This window comes from Papilio xuthus, unplaced genomic scaffold (assembly GCF_000836235.2).
Source record: "Papilio xuthus unplaced genomic scaffold, Pxut_1.1 DF826961.1, whole genome shotgun sequence".
Taxonomy (NCBI): domain Eukaryota; kingdom Metazoa; phylum Arthropoda; class Insecta; order Lepidoptera; family Papilionidae; genus Papilio; species Papilio xuthus.
The window spans coordinates 5,889,252-5,911,522 of record NW_013531688.1 but is presented as its reverse complement, the minus strand read 5'-3'; the positions used below and the strand labels follow the sequence as shown (position 1 = coordinate 5,911,522).

The following is a 22,271-nucleotide window of genomic DNA, read 5'->3' as shown; positions in this document are numbered from 1 at the left end:
GAGACGAGAGAGCGATTACTTGGTCCTTCGAGCCTGATACCTTATATTCAAGTTTATACTAACTAACTACAGCAATTTTATACTTTAATTATAATCTTATAATTTAGTATAATAAATTGCATAATACTACCTCTTTAAATAACGATTTGAAGTATGTATCAGGTTCTAAAATGGTTGAATTTGTTGTTCTACCCTATTGTGGATTCCCCCACCACTCTCTCGTCTCGTTCGCACGTAACGTGTGCGGCGCATGCGCAGTGACGCGGCACGCCAGTCTCGCGTCGGCCGCCGAGCTGACCACACCGCGCGACAAACTGCTGGCCACGCTGCCGCTTACAGGTACACCATAGGCCTCGAATGCATGTAATTTTAAATTAATTATAAAACGTGACTCAATATTGATTACATTAGAATTTAATGAGTAAGTATTGGGTCTCGTTTTATAACAGCCGAATTATAAGTTAATAATTTTATTTAAACCTAACTTTCATGTTTTTATAATCTTGATCATTGCATCTTGTCGTGATCTGGCTTTTGTCTGTTTTCTCGTTCAGTTCTCTAACTTGTATGCTTATTTGCTTTAAAGCATGTTTATTTAGCGTTAATTTTATGTGACGTTTTTATTTAGTTTTCTACTATGCCGTGAAATCACCTCTGCAATTTCTAATGCTATCTGTTCAAAGTATCAACCAACACCTGGTCTATCTTCATTTTTTTTGTTTTCTGGTCGATTTTATTGTTACCTAAAGTATTATAAACTTTAAGTATATCTTCAATTCTTAAAATTGTAAACAACGAGTTAATCTGTGGAGCACCGATGCAGTTATACCAATTAAACCTACAAGAAAGAACTAAATAACATAGCTAAACATTGTTTAAATCTAGGTTATATTATTAAGTAGCTGTCGCCCGAGAATCCGTGCGCGTGGAATTAAAAAAAACTTAATAAGTAGCCTATGTGTTCTTCTAGACTATGTTCTATATGTATGCCAAATTTCATCAAGATCTGTTCAGCCGTTCTGGAGAAACTTTGAAATAAACATTCATCTAAACATTCGCATTTATAATATTAATAAAATATGAAAAGTGCTGATGCTTATATGCTCCTACTTCAAGCTGGAAATTCCAAGGTTTGGTTGTGGTATCCTTGTGTTGTGATCCAATATAGAATGAGTTCCGTATGATGACAGAGTCGGAGGCGATGCGCAGTTCTGCAGGTGACGAGCGCGGCAGTGAAGGCAACAGTGACGCTGATGCTGCGCTGGACCCGCCAGTCTCCGGTGCCTCTGTGTCCAGCTCCCCGCCAAATGATACCAAGGTAAAAGATTAGCTATAAGATGGTTCTTGCTTTGTTAATTAATATACTAAAAGACTGCGACTTTGTTCGCGTGGAATTAAAAAAAAATTAGTAGTCTATGTGTTCTTTTAGACTATGTTCTACATCTGTGCCAATTTTCAGCCAGAAATATGCAGCCGTTCTAGAGATACCTTCTATTAAACATCTATCTATCCATCAAAGCATTTATAATATTAGTAAGATTATTTTTTTTTAGCAAGGAACGGCTTCTTGAGATTGTAAAATAAAAAGCGAAGTTCTTCTAGTGTAGTGATCAATTTGAAAGATTAAACAGCGTGTTATGTACGTAGGAGGAGAAGCGGTCGCGTCTGTTCCGTAGTGCGACTAGTGGCGGCAACCTGACTCCGGCCGCGGCCGCTGCGCGCAAGAAGAACTCTCTCGCAGCTGCCGAGCGACCGCTCTCCGCGCACGACCTGCCCGCACAGAGCCCCACCACCACTGAGGTACAGCACGAACCTGATTTTTTACTTACTACTAAGCATTTTGCAAATTTCAAAACATGTACTTTCAGAGAAAAAAATCATAAAGCAATAAAATATAAGGTGTGCCACAGTACATTTTTTCTTAAATTTACAATCGAATTGACGAACAATGCATCTGTAATTATGGATGTTTAAAGATAGCTTTCATTATTTCGTCAAATCAGCTCCTTGCTTTTTGGCACTTTAAAATATGAGAAAAGCCGAGTGATATAGCGAATGTTTGGTTATGTATTTAATCTGTGCGGTGTACAGCCGCGGCGCACGCTGGTGGAGCAGGTGGGGCGCGTGCTGGGCGAGGAGGGCCCGGTGCCGGAGTGCGTGGCGGTGTGCGGTCCCGCCGCCGCGCTCGCGCTGCAGGCGCTCGCCGTGCCCGCGCTCGTCCTCGCCCCGCCGCAAGTACCCGACGTCCGCCCCCTGCTGCAAGCTATATACGCCAGGGCCGTCAAACAGTCAGTGTTTAACTCTCTTATCTTAAACCAATGTTAAATAAAGTATCGCACACATTAGAAAGAAATTAATTTTTGTTTTAGGAAACCGTAAATTCACAATTGAGTTGATATTTACATTTATCTATAAATATTTTAAAAATTTCTAGCTGCTGTCCGCGAATCTGTTTGTACGCAATTAAAAAAATTTCAATTTTCATCGAGACCCGTTTAGCCATTTTGAATATACCAACATCCATATATCCATCCAAACATGCACACTTATAATATTAGTAAGATAAATAAATAGTGAGCTATATTTGTGACATAATAAAAGTGAATGTATGTATGTATGTGCAGGAGTTCTCGTCGTGCGTGCGTGCGCGTGTGCATGTGCGGGGGGGAGGCGGCTGCGGCGGCGGCTCTGCGCGCGCACGCCGAGCTGGCCGCGCGCCGCCCGCACGACGCGCCCAACATGCGCTTCTACATCGTACCTATAGGTCTCATACTAACATAATCTTATTATCATCTGTACTACTGTACGTGCAAAATATACTCGTACTTAATGCAAAAATAAATTCCAGCTTGATACCTTCGCGCGGTTCTAACAAAAAGGGTCTTGACAGACAGACGGACCACAAAGTAATCCTATAAGAGTACCTCACAGGAAAAAAGCAGAAACCTTATAGGATCACTTTGTTGTCCGTTCGTCTGTCCGCCAAGACCCATTTTTTCTATGAGGTACGGAACCCTAAAAACATTGTTTTAATAGGATTAAATATTTGAATATGTTATGGTAATTGACCACAGGCGTTCATAAATATACGTAACAAAGGAAATGCAAACCTTTTACTTATTATGTTATGTGGTTTATACATTTCAACCTTATAGTTATACTAGCATTCGCCCGCGACTCTGTCCGCTCGGGATTACAAAAAAAAATATTTTTAGTCTATGTGTTCTTCCAGACTATGTTCTACCACTATGCCAAATTTTAGTATGATTGGTGCAGCCGTTATGTTGTAATAAACATTTATCCATCCATCCATCCATACATTATGTGTAGGTGCGTGTACGGTGTCGCGGTACCTGGCGGCGTCAGACAGCACGTACGCGGCGCTGTTCGCTGCGGACACGTGGCCCGCTATCTGCGACCGCGCTGCTGAACACTCCATGCCTGACATCGCCGAGATGTCCTCCAGGATCGCCAGGTAACACCACTCTGTCCCTCACCTAACTAACCTTAGGAAGAAAATCCGACACTGTGCCGGTGTACTGGCGCAACTCTAGCATTACTAAAATCTCAACGTTTATGGCCCCTCACTAATCATTCTGACACTGGACTTGATAACCAAAGCGCGTCTAAAACTGTTAATTGGTAAATTGATTACTTACATATTTCTGAGGCAACGTAAATAATTGAAACTAATATTATGCGCCAATATTATTAGCCATGCGAGCGACTTTTTGACGACGACAGAATATTACGTAAGTTGCCTAGCGACTAAAATCGCTGGGTTTCGAAGATTTACGTTGCCTTGTGTAGGCTATGTAGGTAGTGAGATAGTGTAATGTGATAGTTGTCTGTGTTCAGGTACTTGAACAGTGGAGGTGCGGTGAACAATGTGCCAATTGGCGAGGCGATGGTGGCATGCCGCGACCGCGCCGGCGAGGATGACTCCAGCCAGACCTTCGTGCCCTTCATCGCGGTCAGTACATCTATAGCGCACTTGTTTGATCATACTCTGTAGCACTAACATTTGTAAATGGACAAGCTATAAGATGTGGTATTTTGTGCCTATCTGATTGTAGCGTATTTAACTGTCACGTAACATCAATATGCGTGGGTAGATCTGAAGGGAACAAAAACTGTCATTTTCAAGTAATCGCCTATCCATTTATTAAGAGCAGTCCCTTGTAGTCATCTATTATTACGTTTCCACCTTTTAAGTAACATTATGAATGTATGTTCTGTTTGTGTGTAGGAGGTGCGCGTTGGATGTGGTGAGGGCGGGCCTTCGTCGCTGGAGCTGGAGGAGGGCGGGTCCCCGCCCGCGCGGCCCTCGCCCCCCGCCACGCCCGCGCCTGACGTAACCCCCGTGCAGCCCCCACTCCTGCCGCACCTGCCCCATCTGCTCCACACACCCAACCTGCCCCCACAGGAGCTGCAGCTTGACTATTGGCTGGTGAGCATCAACAACTCACATTACTAACTTTAAATAATCGCTTTCTCCGAGACCATATTTAAATAGGTCGACTATAATTATAGTTCTTTTCAAATATCTTGACTCCCCCGTATCCCTTTACCTCTCCGGTACACTTAACATTGTGTTCTGCGCAATAACTTGCGCAAAGTTAAGAGCCGCAAAGATATCTAAAAACTACACAATATCTTCTCGTACATTACAATTTACCTGAATGGAGCTGCAAGGCGAGTCGGTATAAGCTATATTAAATTTAACTAGGCAATTTTGGTAATATCTACCCTGTTAGAGTAGGGTAGTGTGTGCGTGGTGTTGCATGGTAGAGATGTGTGTGCAGGTGCCGGGGCGCGCGGCGGAGGGCGCGGACGGCAAGGTGACGGTGAAGGCGACGTTCCGCGCGCTCGTCGTGACACGACACAACGCGCATCTCAGCATCACTTATCTCACCAAGGAGAAGAAACAGAAGAGTCAGTATTACATCTCTCATATCACTTCACACTTGACGGGGGAAGGAATGTATAGAAAAAAGAATATTCGTTTATATACGTCCCCTCCTCTGTTAATGCAAGATAATAATTTTGCAAATGTCTATATAAAGTGTTCATTTTCCTATTCTAGTAAAATCCGATAGCCGGTTTCTAAGATTGTTTTTTACTTTGTATATTTTGTTTGCAGTAATGCGATTGGGCAAAAAGAAGGAGAAATCAGAGCCGGAGGTGGGACGTGCACAGACTGTGGAGGGCGTGGCCAGACTCATCTGTTCCGCCAAGGGTTCGCACAACGCGCCGTTGAAAGGTAAATCTTATTTATATTTTCTAAAACTTTTGTTACAAAGCTTTTTATCTTTTTGACCCTATTTTTGTAATATAAATATGTGTCTTATTATTTACAGTATTTATTGATGGCACGGAGTGGAATGGCGTCAAGTTCTTCCAGCTGTCGACGCAATGGCAGACACACGTGAAGACGTTCCCCGTGGCGACCTGTGGAGCGCCCCTCGCCCCGCCCGAGACTTAGGCCACTCCCATGACAACTTAGGCCACGCCTCTCGCCCCGCCCATACTGACGGGCGGCGCGCCATTGGTGTAAATCCAGCATTAACAGCCAGAGGCCGCATAGTGCTGCACTACGGATGTATCCGACATTCCCAATCTGAACGGATAAAAATATCCGCAATAGTACAGTCACGGCTTAATAACGGATACGTATCCGTACAACATTTCGCTGTACGCTCTTAATATTAATCGATGTCTAATATATTGTATAGAATTAAGGATTCGTTTCCAATATTTGACGCTACTGGTAGCGCGTAGTTAGTGGCCCGTTTTTTATGTGTTAGCGAATCCGATCCTTACCCCTTACGCAGTAAGGTCGTAATTCCTTAGTCATGCATGCTATATATTTAATATATGAACGTGGTAAGATTTATTCAAGCTGTATAAGAAAGGCTCAATCGCGTTAACTATTTCATTGTAGTCATTAGTTAGCGGTTAGAGTTTGGTCGAGTTAAGGCATATATATGTACTCAATGTATCAGTTGTAATGGTTCGTGACATTTCCAATATGTGTGTAAGTTAGAATTTAGGGATGGTCCTGTGTTTAAAGATAAAGTATCGATGTTTTTTTTTGCTATGGCGATGTTTTTTGTGATTATTAATCGCTACAACTTGACAGTTTTATATGATAACCGAAATTTTTAACTTTTTAAAGCTTTCAATTTGTTTGGTCATGATGTCTTCGTTGAAATAGACATTTGACACATAAGCAACTATTATTAATTTTTACTTATTTAGCAATCAAAAAACATCGATATTTATGTTTCAGTTTTTATCGATATTCTGAACATATGGACATCCCTAGTTAGATTATGTATCGGAAACAAAACCGAATTTTGCGGAGTATTGTCGGCACATATCAATAGGTTCGTACTCGTACCGGGATAGTGCGGTTTCTGTTGCGTTTATCTGTGATTATCGATGTTTTAGTTTGTCCGCTAGAGCACTCTGATTTCGATATTTTATTTATCTTATTTTTAACTCGAATTATATACAAAGAGCATCAAACTTCTTTCTTATTTTATGCTGCTTCAAACATTTTATTTTTCAGAAAATATTAGGCAGCTAAATTTGCATAAACGAATGCGATACGATAATCAAATTGTTAAAGTTTTCGTCAACAATAAATTATAAAATATATTAATCTTTATATATATTGAAATGTACGGCTTCTCTGGACCTAAAGCAAAATACAATAAAGAGTTTCAAAAAATTATATTTATCAATGCAATTTTGAACATTTTTGATATTTTGCAAGAAATGTAAACTTGAAATTCCATGCGTGACACATCGTATATGCGCGCCAAAAAAAATCAAAATGGCGGCCGCGAACATTGTATAAATAAAACACCAAATATTCTATAAATGTTTTCAAGTGTTTGAATGTAAAAAAAAAAAACTTACTGTTTTGTGAAGAAGCATCGAATATTCAGTGATAGGAAAACAATTTTTAAAAAATAATGCGTATTTAATGTTTGTCTGTAGTGCTATTACTTCCTATATGTATATCTCTATGCAATTTTCAATTTTTGAATTAAAATTAATTCCGAGCCAATCTTGGAGCCTTTGTGTTGCAAATGATAATTATGTAAATTAATATCGTGCCAAAAAAATTAACGATTAAAAATTCTCACACAATTGATACTTTCAGATTGTCTTGCGTTTACAACCAGTAACAAAATGGTTGTCATAAATTATTTTATTTCCAAAAAGAACACGATAGTTTTGGTGCACTTCTGGTGCTTAACCAGTGACAGATTTATATGATATTAAAAGGTGATTTTCTATTAAAATAAATGGTGCTGAGTGCACATTTTAAATATTCGAGGTCTAGTCTTATTCGGTGTGCGTTGTCTGTAACAAATGCTAGATGCAAAATGGTAGTTAAAAAATGTATAACATGGTTTAATTTGCATGGACATAAAATTGCTATTTTTTTTTAAAAGGTGTTAGTGACAATGAATTGTTCGGCACAAATAATTTGTGTAAATGTATTTATTTACGATTATCCAGAAAAAAATTAAATGAATTGATAATCATTTATTGATTTGTGTTAATTTCATTGATTATATTTAGGTTATTTTACATTTTAAATCGCAATAATATTTTAGAAGTCTTCTTTAAGTTTTTTTAAAACATTTGAAGGCAAAAGATAATGTATTCCATATTCCGCCATGTGTTTATTGAAGCTTGTTTAGTGCCATTGTAAATTTTGGCAAATTAAATGATAATTATTATGAAAAGGAGCTCAAGTTTCCAATAGTTATTGTAGGGGCCTAGCCGACAGTATGTTATGTAATTTGTATATTCATATTGTAGTAGTTTGTAATGGAATTGTAGAGAATATATTTTGTGTTTATAATTTGATCTCAATAATGCTGACTGATTTGGCAATGTATCTTTTTTTTTTTAATTTGATAGCTTATTATAATGGGTTATGCTATAGCAACATTTTTTATTTGATATTCAATGCAATAAAATAAAACTAAGCTATTAATTGTAATTTGTCATATTATTAAATGATTTTTATTTAGTTTAATTTAAGTCGAATAAATTAGTACAAAAAATAATTATTAATATTTCTTTACTTTTTTTTCATATTTATATAAAACCCGAGTTTTATTAAAATAGTGCAATAAATGTATTGTAACTTTATCATTCAGTTTATTTATGTTGCATCTTGACATTTGACATGTACTGACATATTACAATTAAATTGATGAGATTTATTATTTTTATGATAAGTTGCAAGTATGATTTTGTATTTATTGTAAACATAAAAATTTTGCATTAAAACATATTTTTTATTTAATATTCACAACATTCCAATAAATAAACAGACAATAAATCAACATTCCTAATAATTAAATATTATCTTAAAAGTATATAAAAGAAAATACAATAGTATAACACGAGAAAACACCAACAAGTTACCCTAATATACTAATAGTTAATTCTGAGACCAAAGTCTGTGTATAAATCATATTCTCATCCCTCATTATCTTTGTGAAAACAGAGGTAATAAAATTATGTTTCATATATTGATTTTAGTCTCAGAAACCCACAATAAAATGCTTATAGTTAAGTATACTTGAATAATAAAAATTGATCCCGCAACCCATTTTCTCCACCCAATCCTCCCTCCGGCTGGACGTATAACAGGCCGTCTTTAGCCTTCTTTGGACAGAACTCCCATAAATTCATGTTACTTTTATATAGGCCATCTAGAGTCCAAGCAGCAACAAGCTTAGACTTTCCATGTCTGCATAAGACATAAATATTGCTAGGGTCAGACATGTATTCCACTCCAGGGTCCTTAATAATTATAATGCCACAAACTAGAGCCCAGTGTGCTGTGTGCCCTTGTCTAAGGCAAGGTGAATGATTATGATCAGCATCATAACTGTTAGAAACATTAAGGAATATTAAAAAAAAACCTACAGAATTTGTATTTTCAAAGAATATGGTACTGGCAGATAGAATATTTTTTAAAAAGGATACGGAACTAATAAAATAGCACCATTCAATAATTCTTCAATTATTTCTTGACTATAAAGTCCACCTTTTTTTAAAGTACAGGTAATATTTTCCATTTCAGCCAAACTTAATACCTTCTCAGCTAATTTAGCCATATCTTTGCAACTCAACATCTCGCCATTATTGCTGTATCCAAAAAATTTACTGAGATTTAACAGTTCTTCTGGCCCAACTTCTCCCCTAACAAACATTGACAAAGCTACCAAACCACAAGTCGGCCCTTCCTGCAGTATATATTGAAAATGTTTGTATTTATAACGGAAAGGTGCACGAGTCAGGCATATTTGATATGTTATGCACGCTTTCCTTAAATCTAATTCTGAAGAAGCCCATTCACAGATACTTGGATCTTCAGATATTTCATTAGATTTGTCGGATTTAAATTTGCTTTCGGATGTTAGAGGTGGCGGGGGTGGTGGGGGCGGCGGTGCTGATGATGGTGGTGTTGTGCACATTATGATTTATGATATGATCTTAATAAATAAAAATTACATTATTTTGTAACCTATTTTCTAAAGTCGCAAAATGACATTGACGTTACACCAAAGGTGAACGAACTTTAAGGGCTGTTGATCAATATTTTAACCGTTTTTAACTGTTACTACAACTTAAACCGTTAAATTGTAAAAAATGTGTTTTGCTAAAGTTACCTATATAAATCACTTTTAAATTACAAACAAAATAACGTTATTGCTTATACCTAGAGATAAAATTTAAAAAGAGGCAAAGGTAAAAGCTCTTTTTCTCATATTAGTATCATCATCATCATCTCTCACTATACGTCCCCACCGGGGGGCTCGGAGCCTGCCCTAAGTTAGGGTGATATATACATACAGGTGACATATTAGTATAAATTCACACATTCCTTTATGCAATTTTAATTCACTTTATCTCATTTTCACAAAATGTCAATTTTACTGATGAATGTGCCGTTTATATTTTTTCAGAATTTCAAAAATAAATACCAACATATTTTGGTACATCACTATTAACTACAATTTTCGCGCTACTGAACTAAAAAAAAAACCAAACGGGTTTGCGGAGTGGAGGGGAGTGGGGCGTGAACAGTCATTCATTGATCTTTTTCTTGGTCGTTCGTCGTTCATTCTCTGTCAAATTAAATTCAATTAACAGATGGTAGTGGCGTAAGACGGGTTTTTCTTACGGTAAATTATACCGCCATAATTACACGTTTCGAGGAAAGTGAAAGTTTATTTTTAACCTGGTAAACGTAAAAAGTTAATCATGTCCGAGTCTCGGAAAAATCATCTTATTATAGAAGGGAATCAAGGACGGGAAGCTGAACATGGCGCTACTTACAAGCCCATCCCTGAGAATGATACAGGTAATTATGGTTATTTCATTGTATTGCTAGTTTATTTATGTTTGTATTGTGTTCAAAATATATTAATGCACCCGACAATAATTTTTCTACAATAATCAAATTATCTTGTAATGACCTTGTACTATTTTATATTTGTTAATGACTATTATTTGTCTAGAGCTTAAGAAAAAACTCGTGAGCTTGTCTTCTCAGTAATTGTATATTTAAGAATTGAAATCTTATCAATATCACGTTATCATGTGGACGTTGACATTAACATGTCGGGGAAAGATGTCAAATGTAAAACGACCATTTTAAATGGTACCAATTGCTAAGGCTGAAAGAATTTGCTTTTCCTAAAATTCTATTTTTCATCAATTTATAACAATATAATTCGAAGATAACCGAATGAAGATTTTTTTAACTTAATATATGTTTAGTATTAATAATACCGGTTTAGAAAAATTTGAGTATTTTTTGCATATCAAAGCGACTTCTTCACATGGGCGGGTAATAAAGCGCTTTCATTGGACGAGCGTAGCTTCAGGCAGCGCCATTTTGTGCTTGTTCGCTGACTGATGCAATTTGCAAATACGTTTACGTTATTTTTTTTGTTTCGCATTGAAAATTGTTTAACAAATTGAAGTTTTTTTTATCTATAACTCCTTCAACAATATGATGAATCCTGGTATGATCCTTCTATTGTCGTTACTTGATTATTTATTATGAAAACCTATTTACTATTAAATGTACTATGGAGAACTTCCTCAATGATGTCTCATGTGAATGTATAAGATGCAACAGGATTTAAATTGACTCAATTGAATCATGAATGGGATGAATAATAAGGTCACTAAAAACTTATGAGAGAAAGGTGACTCCGGATTTTATTTTCAGCAACTGATGTAGAATACATTGAGGCTGACAGGGAGTACATGCAGTTAAACAAAAGGGAAATAATGGAGAGCGAGATAGCAGACGATGCAGATGATCACTGGGATCACAACAGCATAAGAATTATGCTAAACTTGTATATAGAGAATCTTGACAAATTTAGAAATCCAAAGATAAGAAAGAAAAATTTATGGTCTGATATTGCCAATGCTGTGGGCAAAAGTCCAGACCGTTGTAACAAGAAATTTAGAAATTTAAAGCAAACATATATTAGGTTACTAAAAAAGAAAAACAAGATTGGTATTTCGACCGTAAAATGGCCATATTTTGAAAGTTTCGAGGAGATATATTGTGTGGAGGGGGAATACCAGCCTGAGATTCAACAAAAACTGCAAGAAGGCTCCAATGAGAGTATAGCTAAAGCGTTACTATCAATAAGTTCTCCTTCAAAATTTGAAGATAGTCATGAAAATGGGGAAACATCTAGTGGACAAAATGAAGAAGTACGGAGAAGATTGACAAGGAAACGGAATGCAGAATTCAGAAAAGTTACGTTAGAAATTAAGGATAGGCAAAGATTGGTGGAAGAAAAATTAGATAGATTGATAAATATTGTAGAAGAATCAAATAATATTCAAAGAGAAAGGAATAAACTGTTTGAAGAATTTCTTGAGAAACTCAGGAGTTCTCATGGAGGTTGCTGAAGAGAACTTCAAGACAAAATTACAATTGTAAATGAATTTACATGTATATTTTATATAATCAGACATATTGTAGTTATCACTGGTGTAAATACATAGGATTTTAATAAATTTTTACATAAATAAACCAAAAATAATTAAGTTTTTTATTGTTTTACTGAATATTGTGATCAAACTTTTAAAACAATTGGTTGTCTATCGTTTAAGCATAATTGAAACGATAGAGATAGAAATATTTTACCTGAGTTTGCTGACATAGTCAATGACCTAGATATTTTTACAATTTGCTCTCCGGTGACTTAAGTGTGAAAGTTATTTAAAAAATACTTGTACAATAAATAACATAGTCATTAGTCTTTTCTAACACAATGAATGGTGATTTTTTTTAATTTCTTTTTTCTCACTGAGAAATAGATAAACTATATTTTTTACAAATTTATTTGAGATTGGTGTTGCAGATGAAAGTACTTTTACTTTTGCATTTATTATTTTTGTATTCAAAGGAAGAAAATACACGTCACCAAATCATTTTCAATTATAAGCATTTTGGTCAGTTATTTTTATTTCTCATAGCTTAGTTTTATAACATAACCAAGGAGCAACTCTTTTTACAGTGTTTTCATTTAAATACTTATTGTTTCCACTGTCATCTGTAATAAAAATATATTGTCATCACTTTCATTCTCTTTGAAAACAACAGAGATAACAATGTTTTTGTACGCATGTTTTGTCAATGGAAATTCACTAAGTCATGGTCAATGAAACAACAAAAACTTTGCATACTATATACAGACTACAGAAGTATGACTTGGACATTAACTGTGAAATTGGAGGGCGCATAGGGTTGTCAAAAACAAAATGTATTACTGCGACGCTAAACATTTTTACGCTTATAAATATTTCAATAAAGCAAAAGGCTATGTCGTGATTTGTTTGCGTTTGGCTAAGCAATTATTAGGAACGAATGTTATAAAAAACAAACCAACGACAATTCTTTGTCCTAGTTTTTTGCTTTTTATAGTGTAACGTCAAATGAGGGAAAATGGTACAAACTTTTCAATATCTTCGTGAATTATAATATAATTAGTTTTCATGTTTCCAAATAGGTCATGCTTACATAAATATATGCGTTCAATCATTTTATTATCACTAAAGTTTATTTGTTGATATACCCACTGTACTTATTTTAATGGAACATCAGGATGTTAGTTTAGTTATCAAAAATAGTTATCGTCCCATAGTTTATTGGTTGGCACAACCCTAGTCGCATATCAGTAATGGAGCATAACCGTGGTCGTGCTCCGAGCTCACACGACGCTAACTCGCTCCAGTGTGCTACATCTGTCCGGTCCTATGCGGTCCGCAAACTCGGGCCGCCTTGGCTCTCTGGTGGTCCATGCCAGAAGGAACAATTATAAAAAACAGCCAACAAGAGCTCGCAACAATCCCAAGGATATCCCTGAATCTACAGGTTATGTGTTTAAATTTTTTAATGTGCAAAGTTCTTTTGAATTGATTTATTTACACGGTAAGAATGTAAATAATATTATTTTATCCCTTTAATCTTGTTAGTCATTGTATTAGTTATAAGATATTGTTCCATATGGTCAAATCTTTTATAAGTACCGCAAGCGAAGAGTCATTAGACGAAGATGTTCATACATCTTATGAATAAATGCAATTAAAATATGTATGATGATTTTATAATAATTTACGGATTTATAATTTTACGGCTTTATTTGAAAGCGTAGTGATTGTTAGGCTGTAACCCTTTTGTGACATAGTATGGATAACGATGGAAAGTTTCTGAATAGTTGCTGGAATTTTTATTAACCCTTTGTTAATACTGCACGAAATAAGGAAGCAGGAAGCAGCGTCCTTTTGTTTGTCCAATCATACTGTTAACTCGACAGACATGCGCTAAATAAATACATGACATTGGAAAAATCTCGCACCTTACCGCACCTACTTTGAATTTGACAAACTTTTATTTAATTAAAATTTTTGTGAACCAATTACATAGATTTCTGGACATCTTTTGTTCTTACTGTAAGAAAGAAAATCCAATACTGTGCCGGTGTACTGGCACAACACTAGCTTTACTAAAATGTCGAGGTCTATGCCCCATCACTAATAATTCTAACACTAGACTTTGTAACGAGAGCACGTCATTCGCGCCAAAGGATTGTAATTAATAATGTCTAAAATTACCTAGTTAAAAGCTTACTTGTTTAATTAAAAATTTTTATTAAACGATCACTACTACAAAACGATCTTACTTCTTATCTTACTAATATTATAAATGCGAAAGTTTAGATGGATGGATGTTATAAGATATCTCCAGAACGGCCGTGTGGATATCATTGAAATTTGGCATAGATATAGAAGATAGTCTGGAATAACACATAGTGTACTAATTCGGATTTTTAATACCGCGCGGACGGAGTCACGGGCGACAGTTAGTTTTAAATATTTGTATTGTCGCGTATGTTATGCTATGCGTTTTAAAATTATGATTAATCATTCATGGAATTCCCATTAAATGTTTTAAATGTAACTAATTCTATTAATTCTAGATGAATTACTGGAAAATATGAAGATTTGTGTAGCTTGGTTTAAATATCATGAGGAAAATTAGACAAAAAATGAAGTTTGCGGTAGTAATTTTCCACCGGGACTGTATAATGCATTTTATTCAATCTGTATAGATCGAATCTAGGTCTAAATGCTGTAGCCATTTAGATACACTTAGAAATTATTAAAATGCTTAATCTAGACCTCTTCGTTTACCTATCAATAACTGAATCTCCGATGGGAATTTCTTGAAGCTAACTATAATTTACTAATTGCTTTCCAATGAGAATGTAATTTTATAGTTTACCAGCTGTCGCCCGCGACTCCGTCCGCGTGGATATATAAAAAAACTTAATTAGTGTAGTCCACCCATCCATCCACATCACATCCATCTAAACATTCGCATTTATAATAGTAGTAAGTTAAATAAAAAGCAGCTCTTCAGGGCATAAATTAAAAAAAAAATGAATAAATAGTATCCTATGTCCGTCTCCTGGCTCTGAGCTACCTCCTCACCAATTTTCAGCCATATCGGTAAAGCCGTTCTTGAGTTATAAATAGTGTAACTAACAAGACTTTCTTTTATATATATAGTTTATTACATATAAACAAATCTTTCATTTATATATCAGTAGGTAATTAATTTAAGATGACAAATACAAAGTACAAAGACATAAATACTATGATAACTGTTGGTTATCGTTAGACAGCATTTAAACTGTAATTACAGTTTCTCGTTAACCCATTGTATGTGTCCACGGCCTCGTAACCATCTAACGATGTTTACTCTAGCTATTGACTGATTATTCGAACATTTCTTGACATGACTTAGCTAAGTAATTGACTAACCGTCTTTTTCTGAGACCTAATTCTTTGCATAAAACATATTCATCTCATTTTTTTGTCAATTATGTCTATTAAGAGATGACCATATCTATAGATAAATACAGAGATTTTGATCCTAGAAACCCACGGTAATTAGCTTTTAAAATCTTAAGATATTGTGTTCAATTTTAAGTTTTTTACTTCAAAATCTTTTTTTTTTCGAAAATCTTGTTTCTGCTTACTGTATGCAGTGGGCAGTTTTATTTTTAAATGTAATGACTGGCAATGATTAATTATTTTTAATTTGGTGTTGTCTGAACACGCTTCCAAAGATGAATTTGCAATTTTTTTGGTCGTAGCTTTTCAAAGAAGAATTTTCATGTTCCCCGCTGCGACCGGCTTGTTTCTACAGTGTGTCCACGCAGTATTCTAAAATAATGGGACAATTTCTTTCGGCGCTTTCTCTCAGAGATATTGAAAAAAATTGGGACTTGATTTTTATATGCTTTAAAACCTCAATGAGACCATAATATTTATAAAACATAGTGTGAGCTTATAGAGAAACCGTGGTGTCAGCGAGATACAGATTAGTTTAAATCTCATTGCCTTCTTTATTTTTAGGCTTCGTTTACAACCAAATAATACACCACTTTCGTTATTCAAATTATTATTTTACCCCCCCCCCCAACTCCCCAACTACCAATACTCGCATCCAGCTACCAAATAATACTGTCCTATCTTTCATGTGTCGTGTGGTCGCACACACATTCCTGACGCTTCCCGGAACAGCATTATTTATTGCGTTCGAGATGCCTCGCTCTTATGAACTAAAGCGGTGGTCATCAGCCAAATGTTGAGAATATAATCCGGAGATTTCATCAGTAAACTTAATTGTGTAGAGGACTTCCGAATATGGATTCATTAGTTCACATTTAAACGAATATTACATACACAATGTTTATCATCTTCAGCTGTTTTCCAATATGGATAATAAGAGAAGAGCTAAGACAAATAGAAAGTATGTGATACATATTAGATTCTTTGTCTTTAGTACCTCAACGAAACATAGAAATCAAACTAAGATATGAAAATGTTTTGTATTGAAAACACTTTCATATGTGAACGCATCTTTACATACGTCTCTCGTCGGCCGCAGTCCATCGACTTTCCAGTGCTTTATCACCAAGTGTCGGGAGCACACGTTCCCATATATCGTAGTCATAGATCATACGCATAAACGACTATAGGTATGTACACATTAACGTGGAGTATGTTTTAATTAATCAATTAAAATAATTGATAAACGTAATGTTAAATTTAAAGTCTAATTAAAGTCATTTTTTCCAAAAATGACTTTAATTAGACTTTAAATTATATTTATGTGAATATTTTGTTTTTATTTATAAGTGTTGTTGAAAAATAATTAAACAATGCGATGTGATAAAGTGAAATAATATAGGTTTGGAAGTTTCATCATCTCAAGAAAGTTGTATGGCAGCTATTAAATTGCTGTTTGGTCGTTTTATATCAATCATCTTCACTCGTAGGGCCCAAAGTAGGGCTTTATAACTTAAACTTTTCTGACATACAACGAACAATGGATTTAACGTATTGTTTCTGGTTTTTTTTAACGATATTTTATATATGCTCTTGACCTATTTTATAAGCCTAAATTATTTTCTCTTGAAGACATAAATATCGTCAAATAATTTATTACGAGTTGAATTTGAATCTAACGCGTTGACTTCCTATTTGCTCTAATACATTGCATGTCAAATCAGAGAAATAATATCTCATTAGATATATAATACACGTTCGTACATAACTTGTGAAAGTACCCTAACTATTTTCTCTCTGATCGTTTCAAACATTCGTCACAAGATAAGACCGTGTACATGCCAATTGTAAGATGTTGATTCTAAAGTAAATTGTGTGTACACACTTTAACTTTATCGATGGATAAGAGACGATCTGAGTTCACATTGGGTGGGTTTACACTCGAAATACTTCCATAAAACATACCTACTCTAATAATAATTACAATGGATGTTAATGTATTTGTTTAGGTAGCGAAATCAAGTTGCGCCGATTGATCGGTAGACTGATCGGAATTGGACGGCTATGTTCCCATTGATTCTAACATGTTTTTTTTAGAAAATATTACAAGTTACATGTCTTCATGTAACATCGCCTCTATTCGATTTAACAAAAACTTGTTCCACAGACTTTCGCAAGTCGAAGACGAGCCTGTCTAAGTCTAAGGAAAAGGTGTCTGCGGAAGAAGAGAAGCTGCTTAGCAAGGAAGAGGAAGCTAAGATCGTCACCCGCGTTGACATGGCCGATGCCCGGTACGTGGTCGAGGACCATAGGAACGGAGATGCCAACATCGAGCTCGACGCTAATAAGAGGGTAAGAAAGCATAGATTAAATCTAATATTATAAATGCGAAAGTTTGGATGGATGGATGGTTATTTGTTTGAAGGTACATCGAGATCGGTTGTATGGATCTCGGTGAAATTTGGCATAGATGTAGAACATACTCTGGATGAACACATAGGCTTCTAATTAAGTTTTTTTTTAAATTTCGCGCGGACAGGGTCGCGGGCGACAGCTGGTTTAGATATCCATCCATCCATCCATATCTTCTTAGGCAATGACAGTGTAACCCACAGAGTAGCAAACGTAAGATTAGTCACTTTTACCATACCTTTTTACGTGACATACTGAAAGTTATATTTGTTATTGTCTGTAGCAATTCACGGGCCTGACAAAGGAGGAGCTGATGAAGTACGCAGAGGACCCGTTCTGGGTTCGCTTGCGTTGGTTCATGTTCATCTTGTTCTGGTCGCTGTGGCTGTGCATGCTGGCCGCCGCCATCGCTATTATTTTGCAAGCGCCCAAGTGCGCTCCACCACCGCCTAAAACCTGGTTGGTATTATAAACCTACATTTTTCTGACATAGCTCAAAATCGTTGTTTGTCTACATCTTGTCCGTATGTGTTTACGCCTCGTCCAGTGTGGATAAATAAAACTGACAAACAAACAGTAATTTTACTAATATTATAAATGCGAAAGATTAAATGGATGCATGTTTGCTAAAAGATAGCTCAAGAATGGATGTTTGGATTTCGCTGAAATTTGGCATAGATGTTAAATATAGTTTGGAAAAACACACAAGCTACAAAGTTTTCTTTAATTCCGTAAGGACGGAGTCGCGAGCGACAGTTAGTGATAAATAATTTTTTATAAACCAGGTACGAAAAAGGTCCACTAGTGGACATGTCCGCTGTGGAGAGTTTTGAAGAGCTGGAGGCAGAACTGCCGCAGCTGAAGAGCAACCAGGTGCAAGGCATCTTCACTTACGTCTGCAAGGATACTTACGAAGTGCTGGAGGAACCCAGCTGTCTCCAGAAGTTCAAAGATTTTGTCACCAAAGCGAAGGATTACGGCATAAAGTGAGTTAATCAAGTCCGTTTTAGGCCAAAGCAGGCAATTTGGTTTTTTAATTATCAATTCCCTTCTATCATTTTATGTTTTTTTGTGTATGATGCGGATGGTAGCAATTTTTTCTTTCTTTCTTTCATTGAATTTTGTCTGTGTGTTGTGCAGGGTGATCGTGGACCTGACGGCTAACTCTGTGGGCACGAACCACTCGTGGTTTGCTCTGAGTGAGAACCGCAGCGCCGGCTACGAGCAGTACTTCCTGTGGGCGGACGGCGCAGGCTTCGGGGAGGATCACACACTTAACCCACCAAACAACTGGGTACATTAATATCCAAACTTTATGACGGCTCGAAATCTTGTATCTGATATTGCGCATGCTACTTTAAATATTGGTGTAACATAAAAGAATATAAAAAAGAAAGAGTTTGAAATTAGATCTAGTTCACTTTACACTAAAATTTCCATAAAAGAGTATGTATAGCCGTTTTATTCATGCATCCTTATGAAATTAGATATGATTTATTTTCAGATATCAAAACAGGACGAGTCGGCGTGGTCATACAGCGAGCGGCGCAAGCAGTTCTACCTCCACCAGCTGTCGAGGGAACAGGCAGACCTCAACTTCACCAACCCCGAGGTGGTGCGCCGCTTTGATGACGTCCTCAAGCTGTGGATGCAGGCCGGCGCTTACGGCGTCAGGTACATTCATATAATTACATACAAACTTTATAGCAGCTTGCAATACACCACACTGCTCAGTACAAGTACAAGAGCCATCTACGAAGACACGCGCTCGCAATGCGGATAAAAATTGAAAGCCCTAAGTAGGTGACTCCAGGAACAACTGTATTCTGTTTTTCTCCCCATTAAACACGAGCCGCCGTAAACTTTGAATCTTATAATACTTGGTAACTCACACACATTGTCATAAAGTTAAAAATACCAAAATATCATTTACAACAAAAGGTGGATTCAAGTGTTACTAGGCGGATCAAAACGTATTTATTTCGATATTAATGTCAAAAAATGGTGGTGTCTTTCTCAGATTGATGGATGCCCGATACTTAGTGGTGAACTCTTCGCTGGCGGAGGAGCAGCCGGAGCGCAGTGGTGCGGCGCTCGGCGCGACACACTCCCAGCACGCGTACTGGCAGCACCGGCACTCGCGCGACCAGCCCGCACTCCTCCCCCTGCTGCAGCACTGGGCACACCTTGTAGACCACGCCCCGCCCAACACCGGCATAGGTACGCCCACACTGATACATCCTTGTAATGATATTCCTTCCCTATTATAGACTTAGAAGTTTACCTGATTTTTAAGAATGAAGCATTCGATTCTTATTATATTTAAATTTATTTATCGTTTAAAAATTACTTAAGAAATGTGAAATATAAAAGTGACTATTTAGATTTTTGTCTATGCTTTTTTAAAGTATTTTTGGAACAATCCTCATCGCTTGTTGTGTTGTGTCAGGTGAGACAGTGTTCACGTTGTCGGAGATGACCCGGCCCGAGCTGTTCCTGCTGCGTGCCAACGTGTCGGGCGCGCTGCGTCCCGCCAGCGCCGCCCCGCTCCCCGCCGCGCGCCCCGCGGACCTCGCCGCCGCGCTCAACACGCGCCTGCCCTACTGGCCCGCCCTACAGGTACCCACTCACACTCCTTCAGTACTCATTAAGAGTAGATTTAGTATGTCCATTAGTAGTTGCAAATTTAACTTTTTTGTGGTGTTGTCCAGGTGGAGGATGGTGAGGAGAGTGAGGTGTGGATGTTGTCAGCGCTGCTGCCCGCCGCCCCCGTGCTCGCCAGTAGCCAGCTGCTCGCCCATAACGACACAGAGGTGAGTACACAACTTGTTACATATAAAATTAAGTTTGAAACAATATTAATAATGAGTTGATATAAAATGTTTGTTTATATAGAAATTCATGTGGTTTAGTTTGTTGTTTATGTCGACGTCGTTATTGAATTCACTTTTAGTAGTAGTTTACCTTTTGCTCGTGTTTAGGTAATATTTGCATATTGTTGTTTCCTTTTTTTATAAAATGGCCATATTTTTGTACGTGTGTTTCAGCATTATATTATAATTTACCTTTTGTTTATGTTTGTCAGATCGTGTCATGGGAGCGCGTGTGGTCGCTGCGCGGTGACGCGAGCGTGGAGCACGGCCGCTACAGCGTGGCCGCTGTGCCTGACCAGGACGGACAATATAACCTCATTGCATGCGCCAGGTAATACCAAAGTACCAATACCTTCTGCTAACAATACATTTTACGATAGATCCGGTGAATTTAGTTGGTAGGAGTAAAGTTGTTGAAACTTTTTAATTACACACTGACAGTAAGATTTGTAATTATGTTGACAGATGGAAGGCGGGTCACACGGGTTATGTAGCGGTATACAACGCGGGTGAGACGGCGCACGCCAACCTCACCGCGCCCGCACCCGCACTCTCAGCCCTGCCCGCCCGCCTCGCCGTGCACCATGTCTCGCACGCCGCAGCGCTGCAGACTAAGTCAGTACCCCTCATCATCATCATCAGCTCCCTATATATTCCAACTAAGAGGCTCGGGTGCCTAACCTAAATTAGGGGTGATTTTTTCGATTGTATCACGATGTTTTCCTTCACAGTAAGAACATTGGATAATTATTACCCCTACTCTACACATAATCCATTAAGGCATTTAATTTTTAGTTTAGCGAACTCATTTTTTGCCTGCTCATGAGTAATATGAGTTATTGATATGTGCAGCTACACTGTGAACATGGAGGTGGAGGCGGCCTCAGTGCTGGTGCCGGCAAAGTCTGCGCTGCTGCTCTCCTTCGTACCCAACGCTGCTGTAGAGGAATAACCCCCCGCTCCCCCTGCAGCGACCGCCGCGCCCCCCGCGACAGCACCGCCCTCGTAGCGAAATATTCGCTTGCCGCCGCCAAATACGTGCGGTTTTAATTTAGCATTTTTTAATTTAATGTGAAGCTTAATAAATATTGCAGTTTGATATGTTTGTTTTATTTTGAAATAACATAGGAACTTTGTTGTTACGTTAAGTCTCCATTAACAAACAACGTCTTTAATTTCTTTTGTTTGAGAAAAAAAGATAGTAAGTTTTTAAATTGAAATATGAAAATGGAAATAAAAAACCTTATAAAAATTAATAATTATTTATTAAAAACTGACATTCGAAATGTTAGCGTTTTATAAAGCGTTTGTACAAATATAGGTAAAACTAAACCTCGCGTACTAAAGTTAAATACATTATCAATATTCGTGTCTTTGTAGTCAAAATACATAAGTTTTTTTATCACGATTTAAAAAAGCAAAATTCTTGCTTTAGATTACAAAATGATAGCCTATGAAAACTAAATTATTGTATTTTTCTTAATTTTCTATAATCTAAGAGAATCATGAAATATACTCGAATAAGCGCACCGAATGTTTGAAACATGGCAT

General features: G+C 36.9%; 4 protein-coding genes across 8 annotated transcripts in view; 3 read left to right on the top strand and 1 right to left on the bottom strand.

Annotated features, from left to right (window-relative positions):
- The window catches only part of KrT95D (phosphofurin acidic cluster sorting protein KrT95D), a 64,687-nt gene extending 58,340 nt beyond the window's left edge, over positions 1 to 6,347 (top strand). For 2 of the 3 annotated variants that reach the window (XM_013315509.1, XM_013315507.1), the window contains 11 exons: positions 259 to 339; positions 1,191 to 1,318; positions 1,648 to 1,800; positions 2,092 to 2,288; positions 2,625 to 2,764; positions 3,331 to 3,475; positions 3,859 to 3,973; positions 4,250 to 4,450; positions 4,806 to 4,935; positions 5,144 to 5,263; positions 5,361 to 6,347. In XM_013315509.1, the coding sequence (XP_013170963.1) occupies positions 259 to 339; positions 1,191 to 1,318; positions 1,648 to 1,800; positions 2,092 to 2,288; positions 2,625 to 2,764; positions 3,331 to 3,475; positions 3,859 to 3,973; positions 4,250 to 4,450; positions 4,806 to 4,935; positions 5,144 to 5,263; positions 5,361 to 5,485 (1,535 nt within the window). In that variant the 3' untranslated portion in view covers positions 5,486 to 6,347. The remainder of the gene's footprint in view (positions 1 to 258; positions 340 to 1,190; positions 1,319 to 1,647; positions 1,801 to 2,091; positions 2,289 to 2,624; positions 2,765 to 3,330; positions 3,476 to 3,858; positions 3,974 to 4,249; positions 4,451 to 4,805; positions 4,936 to 5,143; positions 5,264 to 5,360) is intronic. The other variant, XM_013315508.1, reaches the window with a different exon arrangement.
- Positions 6,348 to 8,306: 1,959 nt separating this feature from the next.
- Positions 8,307 to 9,669, bottom strand: LOC106119997 (UPF0692 protein CG33108). Its single transcript, XM_013315146.1, has 2 exons — positions 9,025 to 9,669; positions 8,307 to 8,926 (listed from the first exon to the last, which is right to left on the bottom strand). The coding sequence occupies exons 1-2, from the start codon at positions 9,513 to 9,515 to the stop codon at positions 8,605 to 8,607; spliced, it is 813 nt and encodes a 270-aa protein (XP_013170600.1). The 5' UTR covers positions 9,516 to 9,669; the 3' UTR covers positions 8,307 to 8,604.
- A 462-nt stretch (positions 9,670 to 10,131) lies between these two features.
- On the top strand, positions 10,132 to 21,819 carry CD98hc (CD98 heavy chain). Of its 3 annotated transcripts, none has more exons than XM_013315590.1 (12): positions 10,132 to 10,405; positions 17,603 to 17,787; positions 18,131 to 18,306; positions 18,633 to 18,833; positions 18,988 to 19,141; positions 19,352 to 19,521; positions 19,868 to 20,067; positions 20,297 to 20,466; positions 20,559 to 20,660; positions 20,933 to 21,051; positions 21,186 to 21,335; positions 21,573 to 21,819. In XM_013315590.1, exons 1-12 carry the CDS (start codon positions 10,306 to 10,308, stop codon positions 21,670 to 21,672), a joined length of 1,827 nt encoding a protein of 608 aa, XP_013171044.1. In that variant the 5' UTR covers positions 10,132 to 10,305; the 3' UTR covers positions 21,673 to 21,819. The 3 variants fall into 3 exon arrangements, with proteins under 3 accessions (XP_013171044.1, XP_013171043.1, XP_013171045.1); XM_013315589.1 differs by lacking the exon at positions 10,132 to 10,405 and adding an exon at positions 13,289 to 13,450; XM_013315591.1 differs by lacking the exon at positions 10,132 to 10,405 and adding an exon at positions 16,531 to 16,625.
- LOC106120287 (uncharacterized) lies at positions 10,725 to 12,061 on the top strand. Its single transcript, XM_013315592.1, has 2 exons — positions 10,725 to 11,072; positions 11,282 to 12,061. Exons 1-2 carry the CDS (start codon positions 11,060 to 11,062, stop codon positions 11,980 to 11,982), a joined length of 714 nt encoding a protein of 237 aa, XP_013171046.1. The 5' UTR covers positions 10,725 to 11,059; the 3' UTR covers positions 11,983 to 12,061.
- Positions 21,820 to 22,271: the final 452 nt, after the last annotated feature.

Bases quoted from the DNA above. Each gene is read 5' to 3' on its own strand.
- LOC106119997 (XM_013315146.1), bottom strand. From the start codon at position 9,515: ATGTGCACAACACCACCATCATCAGCACCGCCGCCCCCACCACCCCCG. The intron at 8,927-9,024 runs GTATCCTTTTTA...TGTTTCTAACAG, and splicing joins GGTGCTATTTTATTAGTTCC to TTATGATGCTGATCATAATC.
- CD98hc (XM_013315589.1), top strand. From the start codon at position 13,333: ATGCGGTCCGCAAACTCGGGCCGCCTTGGCTCTCTGGTGGTCCATGCC. The intron at 13,451-17,602 runs GTTATGTGTTTA...CTTGTTCCACAG, and splicing joins GGATATCCCTGAATCTACAG to ACTTTCGCAAGTCGAAGACG. The intron at 20,661-20,932 runs GTGAGTACACAA...TATGTTTGTCAG, and splicing joins TCGCCCATAACGACACAGAG to ATCGTGTCATGGGAGCGCGT.